The 9,374-nt window shown below is 44.9% G+C and overlaps 1 protein-coding gene across 7 annotated transcripts in view; it reads left to right on the top strand.

Annotated features, from left to right (window-relative positions):
• The window catches only part of hivep1 (HIVEP zinc finger 1), a 59,572-nt gene that overhangs the window by 36,085 nt on the left and 14,113 nt on the right, over positions 1-9,374 (top strand). Inside the window, exon 1 of one of the 7 annotated variants that reach the window (XM_031874820.1) lies at positions 332-557. The exons of the other annotated variants lie outside the window; for them this stretch is intronic. Within the exon in view, the coding sequence (XP_031730680.1) occupies positions 542-557 (16 nt within the window). The 5' untranslated portion in view covers positions 332-541. Of the gene's footprint in view, positions 1-331; positions 558-9,374 lie in introns of those variants that run through there. 7 annotated transcript variants of the gene reach the window in all.

Genomic DNA, 9,374 nt, shown 5'->3' with positions numbered 1-9,374 from the left:
ATATGTCGGTTGGTCGCCTTTAAGTGTGTCAGACACCCTGAAAACAAAACTACGCAACAGTTACGATTCGACCTCTTTGCTGAGAATGAATTGAAAGAGAAGCCGTAGGAGGAGAGTTGGAAGCCTTCCTCACCCGGTGAGTGAGCTGTTGGGCAACCAGCATTTGGCAGGGCACATTAAATTCCTCCCCCTCCGACACAAACGGATAGAGGGACGGAGAGCGAGATAGCAGGATCCCCTGAAGGGTGCCAAAGCTGGTTTAAGTGACGTCACCCGGCCTGCTCTGTCTGGGCAGGCCCTCTCTCCCCCCCCCCCCCCCCCCTCCTGAGCCTTACAGGAATTCCCCTCCTCGTCACATTGTTCGTAGGAAACCGCCCCGCACCGTTGCAGAGTCACAGCTGATAGGGCGGAAACACAGACTTGTGACTACTTGTGTTGACACTTGAGTGAGTGTGTGTCTGTGTGCACTTGTTGTTCTTTCTCCATGTTTTTTTTTTTTTTTTTTGTTCCCGAACAATAGGAGCTTCAGAGTATTTGTTCCATGAAACAACAGCAGGGTAAGACATGAACATTTTGTCCTATAGACTGTTGTGAAACACTCGGACATATCCTGCATTATTTATTGTCATAAAGTAGCTGAATTGGGGACGCTGGTGTCGGGAGTGAGGTCAGACGTAGTTCTGTTTGTTTGGGATGTTTTTTGACTTCTAATAAAAGTCCGAAGCGAAACACCTCCGCTCTCGTCAAACTGAGTGAGAAAGGCTCTCGACAAAGTGAACGACACAGACAGGAAGCAGTGGCTGTGCTGCCACGGCGCCACGGTAACCAACAAGTTCTTTCAACCGAGGGCAGCGCTGCTTTCAATTTTGATTTGACAGGACCTGTGGGGCGCCGGGCTGCTCTGTCGAATACAGACTGACGTGTCAGCCCTGGGTTTAATTTGTGACGAAGTTTGATTTTTACTGTAAATTGTTACTGTAAAGCCCTCCATTCTCTGAGACTCTGTGGATGTTGTGTTTAACATCAATATAGCAGCGAACAACTGTTTGCTTTGCAAAGATACAGTTGAGTGATGTCTACCTGAGCAGAGATCCTGGATGTTTTTGTGCATGTGAGCATGCACCACTAGTTAGCTCAAGGCCGCTGCTCTGCACCGCTCGCATATGGCAGTTACAGCTCATAACGCTGTCCCGACCGACAGCGTCTCACCGTCGACATGTTGAGAGCCGTTGAGAGGCAATCGAAATGCTCCCGATCTCTGATCCTGCACCTTTAAGTGCTTAGCGTTTGTGTATGGCAACCTCAGGGCAAATAGTTTATTAATTAACTAGGCTGCAACTTACAATCATTTTCATTGTTGTTGAATCTGCAAATTGTTTTCTCAAGAACATTCTATTAATAGTTTTCTTCAAGGTGACTTCTATTTCAGGAATTGTTTGACATTTTGAGAAATACACTTATTCACTTTATTGCCGAGAGTCGCACGAGTATGAAGCTGGACCCAGCAGTCGATTAGCTTAGCTTAGCATAAAGACTGGAAACGGGTAGAAACAGCTAGCCTGGCGCTGTCAAGAGGTAACAAAATCAGCAAACTCACTGATTAACGTGTTATGTCTTGTTTCTTTAATCTGTACAAAAACACAAAGTGTCTCGATTGGGACCAGTTACTTCCTGGAGTCTCTGCTAGTTGCCTGGCAACGGCTCCTGCCCAAATAAAAATAGTCCTACAAACAAACGACATATAACATGGTAATTACTGCGCTTTAGAGCTGCTGGCAGGTCTGTTGTCATATCTCCGGACGGAGTCACGCTAGCTTTTTTTCACCGGTTTTCTGGTCTTTATGCTAAGCTAACTGCTGGCTGTAGCTCTACATTTTCTGTACATACAAGAGTGGTCAATGTTCTCTTCTAACTCTCACATGAAAGTTTCCCAATATGTCAAACTATTCCTTTAAAATTGCTTGTTTTGTTGGTGGAACCCCAACAATATTCAGTTTAATGGAGTTTGAAAGTTCATTCTTGACTTTGGAAAGAAGTAGTTGGTGAAAACAATCTCGCCTCAAAGTCCATTCAGAGTCTGTTCTGGAGCTTTTAATCGTATCCCACTGTCTTCCTCTGGAAATGGAATTACCCAGCTGTCATAGAACTGTAGAATTCACCTTTTATTTATTTATTTTATTTCTAAAACCAGTCAAACAAACAAAAAACATGAATACATTACAAATAAAAAAAGCAGTATTGAGCAAGTTTCATAGAGTAACAACAATAAAGAAACATGAGATAAGTATATGAAAAGTAACAAAAGGAAAAACAAAAGATTTTTTTTGGGTGGTAAAATTGTTGTGACCCCTTCTCCTCCTCCTCTTCTTCTTCTCCATCTTCTTCGGATGATGCACAGAGCTCACTGTATGTGTGCAAAATTAGTTTTTGGCTCTAAAATAAAATTAAGATGTGCTTCCTGTCCCACGAGGCCCGTCCACAGACCGGCCGTCAGTCGCTGAGCTGGGTTAGTTCTGTGTCACAGCACCTCACAACCCGGAGGGGGAACTCGCTGACTGGATGAAGTTTGACGTGCAGCTTGTTTTACTTCCTTTTTTTTGTCTTGCCTCTGAAAGACAGAAATAAAGAAGCAGGTGTTTGTGTGAAGACTGACTCGCTGCTGAAGTTCAGTGTTTTCACGTCTTATCTGAAACAGTAACCAGTAGTGCTTTACTTCACTTGGGGACTTCCCTTGTCCTCTACTTTATACGTCCACTACATTTCATCTGCAGCTATTTTCATAACCGATATCTCTTCAAATGTTACAATTTGCTGCGTTTCTTCATCTTCAATTATAGTCAATTGAATCCTTTGGGGGCATTTCTCATTATTTTGTAATGTTTTACAAACCAAAAGATTAATGAAACGATCTACAGATGAATCTATAGTGTCAATACTCATTGGTTACCAAATATTAAAAAATGACTGTAAAATGCTGCTCAAACATGAATGCCTTCTAATAATATAATATAATAGCATAACATATGTATTTTTACTATATAATGCATAACCTTTACAAGTAATAGAGTATTTTGCCAATGTGGTATTGGTACTTTTACTTAAGTAAAGGATCTGAATACTGCTTAATATGATAGTTAACTGAATATCTTTTGTGTTTTTGTACAGTTTAGTCCAATAAAACACTTTGAACACTTTGGATTCTGGGAAATTATGTTTGACTTTTTCTGGCACCTTGTTGACTAAATCGGTGTTTCCTAAACTTTATGGCTCGTTATCCCTCATGATGCAATTTTCCCCCAATTATGAGAAGTTTAACCGAAGAGGGATTTTTACATCCTTCATTTCTTTGAATTCTCTTTAAAAGGCTCCAAATGCAAAACTTACCCCAATAATTTATATGAAAAAAACAAAGATTGGAGGAATTTTATGTCGTAGAATTATTTATTTTTTTCTGCTGTGATATCTTAATAATCACAAGACTGAATTTGTGCCCCCCCACCCACCCCACCAGGTTAATTAAGTAATTGATAAAAGACTAAAGAGATCACTTGATAGTGACAGTAGTTGCAGATTCTTCGAGGCAGCTTTTGATTTAATTTGAAATAAAATCTGAATAAAACAGGCTTCACATCTTTCATGATTTGTGACTGCGAGGGAAGAAACTCATTATTTAGTGTTTGGAGTCTGGCTCTTTCTCTATTTTGGTGCCGGCAGATCTTTTTTTTTTTTTGGGGGGGGGGGGGGGGGGAGTGTGTGTGTGTGTGTGTGTGTGTGTGTGTGTGGTCTGAAAAAGATGGAAGAGGTAATATTCACGTTCCTCCCCGCCTGCACCATTAACCCCCCCCCCCCCCCACACAGGCACACTTTTCTACCCACCCGGCCGAGTTCTCGTTATATCAATTTTTCACAAGGGTGCCCACGCAGTCCCAATAATCAGTGGCCTCCAGTCTGCTGCTTCTTCCACCTACAGAGTCCTGCGGGGGCAGCAGCGCTGTACAGATACCAAACCTGTGTGTGTGTGTGTGTGTGTGTGTGTGTGTGTGTGAGAGAGATCAATATTTAATTTGTTTACTGCGCGTTTGCAGTCTCGTCCCGAAGTATTACGAGCGCAGGAGTAATGAGTATGTGTCCTTTAATAATTGCTGTTATTTTAGAAAACGGGACGGGCAACTGGAACAAGTAAATCCACATTTCTGCTTATGGCTGAACATCTTGTGTGTGTTTGTGTACAAGATCAGCATTTCTTCTTCTTTTTATAGACGTGCATTATTAAGGTCGCCCGCCCAAAGCTCTAGTCAGGGCGGTGTGTTCTTTTTTTACCTGCTCCGTCATTCTCATTAAACATCTCCACCAGTTGAGGGAGGCTCGACCGCTGCCTCCCTCCCTCCCTCCCTCTTGATGCTCAGCAGTCAGCAGCTGATCTCCAGGCTGCAGTGAGCAGGACTTGCTTGAATGCTTTGTTTTAGGCTTTGTTTTCCGACATACCAAACCCTCCTCTTCCTCTTCCTGTTCCCTTGTTACTCTTTATCTGTGTTGAAGGACACGTATCGCCTTAGAATAATTCTGGTGTACAATACCTGCGTGTATCTCGCTTAAATATAATCGTGATTCTTTGTATGTTTTTCATTTTCTTAATTGTGAAATGTCTGAGAACATGTCAATGAAATACAGTTTAAAATGTTTTATTCCATAAACGATATAGGAATATTTCATTCTGTTATGTTTCTCTCTTTATATACGTCAAAAAGAAATGAGACCAGACTTCATAAAACGTCCCGTGGTAAATTATTAATCTTAGAAATTAAAGATTCAAAAGAGTGAATGTCCGTCATTGATCATTAATAATTCATCAAAAACAAGCTTTGTGTGACTCCTCCAACGATCAAGAACAATCCTTACAGCCTGCCAGCGCAAGTCCAACATTTGACAGCTATTTTGGAAATATAATAATGGTTTCAAGTAACTTATCAAGCAAATATGGTTTTGGTCTCTCAAGCTGAATATGTAGTTGTTTTTGGACTGTTGATGAGACAAAAGAAAGAAGTTTAAAGACGTCGCTTTGGACTTCGAGAAATTATAAAATTCATTTTTCATTATTTTGTAACATTTTATCCACACAAAGTCCAAGACGATGTCTTCAAATGAGGTGGGTTTGGGTTAGCAAATATTTGGAGTTTTTCCTGATAAATTACTAATGGATGAAATACTTTCCTAACCCTTTCAGTCACTTCATTCAAGTAGCCTAACTGAACTACTGTTTTGTTGGCTCACCTGTCTGGAAGCTGTTCTTTAACAAGTGAAACCAGCTACAAACAAACCCGCGTGAAGCCATTTTGCTGCAGCAGATATTATTGCGGTCAGAAAACTAGGAGGCGAGGAGGCTGAACATTTGAACATTATAACAACTGTAAGAAATTAATTTGTTTTAAAATGTCCTCGTTTAAGCCCCACTATGAGCACATTCCGGTCGTCTCGAGGCTCGATTTCCTGCTCCATCTGTGCCTCCACCTTTCATCTTCTCCGTCTCTGTCCATTTTCGCGTCAATTACACTCGATAGAGCGAGCCTCTCCGGCTCTCGGCCCGGCTAATGTGAGGCAGGAGAGGGAGGGAAGTCACTTTGCGCTCCCCTCCTGAGCCAGCTGATGATGATGATGATGATGGACTGCAGGGTAACGGGACACTCTCGGGATGGAGGGGGATTCCTCCGCTCCGCATCATCGTCTGGGAGTGCTTCCTGTAGCACTTGTGAGTCTCTCAGTCTGGGCTCTGCTTTCAGACCGGCTCGTCTCCCCCGAGGCCGTCTCTCTGTGCCGGCGTTTCCGTGACGATAGAGAGCGTGTCAGATGCTGACAGTGACTCTTATGGACGCTTATTGCGTGGGTCAGCTGAGGATGGCGGAAAGGCTGCGTCTCCTCCCGCAGGCCGCAGGAGAGGGAAAAAAAATACAATCAACACACTTCCCTTGAAAGGTGACAGGGAATTCTGCTAAGCTCATGCGTCGCCCAGCTGTTGTTGTGATTATAATAGGAGGAGAGGTTTAATAATAGTTATCGTCATATGAAGCCTGTTTAGCATTTTTCTTCAGGGAGTGATACTGATGTAATTATACAGGAGAAGCCTATAGCACTATAATTAATAGATTGGTTGGTCTATAAAAATGCCCATCACAAGTTCCCAGAGCTCAACATGAGATCTTCAGATCGCTTGTTCTGTCTGAACAAACGCTTCAAAACCTCCGTTGCAATTAACATTTATTTTTATTATCCATATATCTGCACAATATCAGAAAACGGTTTGAGCACGGTGAAGTCACACTCATTTTTATCCGACCAGCAGTCTGAAACCACAGAGATAATCGGTTCACTATCGCATAAGACGAAGACACGCAGTAACCAGGGAATGTCTGCTTTCTTTCCTTCTAGAACGACTTCAACAATTGATGGAATATAACAATAGGTGCTGAATAATCGACTTATCGTCTCAGCTGTACGTTCACGTCCGCCGTTGTTTACTGAGAACTGTCGGTGATCGTTGCAGGAACGCATCGGCCACTGCGAGGGTGTGTTTGACGTGTGTGCGTCTGCACGCGGCCGGGACGTGTACGGCGGGCTGGTGGAGGTGCTCCAGTTACATAATCTCCATCTCCCTCCCACACAGTGACGGGGAAGAAGGGGGCAGCTGCCGACTCCCATCTCGTCATTTTCAGCCTGCTGAGGCATCTCCTCATCCTCCTCATCTTCTTCCTCTCTCCGAACACTGCATTTGTTTGCTTTGCCACACTGTGCGCTTCCACATCCAGCTGGCGGTGCACCCAGACGTCAATCTGCTATCGCTGTACGTTGTCTCGAATCGACAGTTTGCTTCACACTAGCAGGCGCACGACTCCCACCTTTGAACACTCGCTCTGCTGTTTTGTCCTGAAATATTAAATGTGGCGAGATAAAGGGATCTGTGGCAGCATTTACGTCTCGATCGCTCGTGGACGCCTGCCTACTGGCATTGCTCTGGCTTGTTGCTGGTATACTGGTGGGGTGTCACGCATACTGATGACACCGAAACCCTCACAGATGCTGTTTTTTCGCAAAACAACTTGTCCCCTCCGCCCCACACGCAGATCTTACATATAGGGAGAGCCGAGCCGTCGGGGCCATGTGAAAGACGTGAACGCCGTGCATATGGACTCTGTGAAAAGCTGCCGTTGATGCCCGCCATTTGGCATGTGGAGGCCCAGCAGGGCAGGCTGTCGAGCCAAATATGGATGTGCTGCAGGCTGGCAGTGATGGAGGGGGGGGTGGGGGGCGTGTGGAGCCTGGTGGTTATTTGTCGGCCAACAGGCAGGGGGGTCCGGTGCAGCTGTGCCGTGTGGGTGGAGGTTGCCACTTTGCTGTAATGTAACATTGTTATTCATTAGACAGGCGGGGGTCTAGCTCCACACAGGAGTTTATTGGGTCCATTTTCCATTTAGAGGCGAGCTGGCGCTCCAGCTCATTAGCATGTGTCCACGGCCACGTCTTCACTGATAATTGTCTGTCAGATGCCTTAATGGAGTTGAGATGGGCTCTTCCCCCCCCCCCCCCCCCCCCACGGGGGGTGAATACATCAGGTGGGCGTCGGGACTGAAAAGCGTGCACGTTTTCCTGTGTGGTGACGTCACTGTGGCCCCTCCGGGCGCAGATAATCGCATTTCCCAGTCGACAACGCAGAAAGAGGAGCGGGCTGGAAGATGCTGGGAGGGGGTGGGGGGGTGTTGCATTAAAGATTTTGCGGTTGTCATGACAGCGACCATGGAGGAGGCCCACAAACTCCCGTTTAATTGACATAGCCTCCCGCCACGGCGTCACGTTGCTCGGATCAAAGATCACAAGTGCCCAAACCTCGCTCTGCATTTCGGATTTGATCGGCCATACCGGCCCCACATTTGCAGGACCGCGGTCAAACAGCGCCGCGTTAGGAGAGTTATCAGGGAGTTCAGTGGGTAGTTAAAGGAGGGAAAGATGGCTAAACAAGACGTGTCAGCTGTAGATGAAGATATAATATCACAGCCACATGTTCAGGTGTATTGACTCATCTTCTACTGAACTATGAAGGACGGTCAGATGCTTCACATGCTCTTTGCTTACAGCCCACTTTAAAAAAAAACAAAAAAAACAACTCAATGTGCTTTGCAGATTCTTGGTGAATTTTCATTTTGAATTAACATTTATTGGCTTGAACAACAAAGAATTACAGCATGACTCTGTCTGCAGAATGTAAAGCACAGTATTGTTCATTTCCTTCTGTTTTGTTTAAGACCACACAGTTGGTCTTAAGGGGGTCCTCTTTGTGTGTTTAGAACCCTCAAACTGTGTTTCCCCACAGATTTCGAGTTTCATGTTTTCATTAAAGTGCTCTGGTTTTCATCACCGGCAGCATGTGTGTGTACGTCCCATTGTTTTCCCTGCAGTTACTTGACAATTACACTGATTTTCAGACGGCATGATGACGGTCTCGAAGCCTCACAGTAAAACAAGCAGTGCAATGTCACCACCTCGGCAACCCCAACAGCCATAATGAGGGAAATATGAACGACCCTGTAATCATTCCCTGCTGTCTTAATAACTCGGCCGCTGTGCATGGAATATTTTTTGAGGCCAGTGCTGCCTTGTCCCTTTCCACTGATTTGGGTGTTTCCTGTTCTTTTCCGTGCTCCAGAGCTTCACTTCATTCAGCACGAGGGGTCTTCTCTGCGGCTTGTTATGTAAGAAATGCAACCCGGTCTTTAACAGCTTCCACTGTATGGTCTCCTACCATACGCAACCACTAATACGATTTTTGTTGGGCAGTAATCACTTGCGCCTCGGTTTGCCAGTGCGGTCTAATACGAGACACGTGTATCAGGGCAGCGCAAAAAATGAAGCATATGCTCGCAAAAAGAAATCTACCTCTAAATCTTGTAACCACTAAAAATAAGCATGTATTATCCAAAATTGGTTTTGCAATAACAGACGTTTGCTCGAGGAAGCTGTGAGGTCGAGCCGCGAGGGAAGCTACGGGATCCTCTGTGTCGCCGCCAGGAAAACACAACCTACCCGGTTCCTTTTTGTAGGAGGGCGTTCACATGGCCATTCATATGTTAATAGATCCAGACACACAAACGCATACCTCTCTGTCAAAGACACACACACACAAACGCTCTGCCCTCTCTCCTCATGAGCCTCGGTTGCTGTGTTTCTGCTGGCAGGGTGCCTTTGTTTTGCTCCACGGCAGCACAGGAGGGGTGGGGATGCGTTATGTAATCCGTGGCGTGTGCCTGGGATACAGAGATGGAGAAGGGTGTGACTCTAGTAACACACACACACACACACACACACACACACACACACACACACACACA

This window comes from Anarrhichthys ocellatus, unplaced genomic scaffold, assembly GCF_004355925.1.
Source record: "Anarrhichthys ocellatus isolate YVR2014 unplaced genomic scaffold, GSC_Weel_1.0 scaffold84, whole genome shotgun sequence".
Taxonomy (NCBI): domain Eukaryota; kingdom Metazoa; phylum Chordata; class Actinopteri; order Perciformes; family Anarhichadidae; genus Anarrhichthys; species Anarrhichthys ocellatus.
Note: the sequence above shows the minus strand (reverse complement) of the source record. Positions and strands in the feature narration are given on the sequence as shown.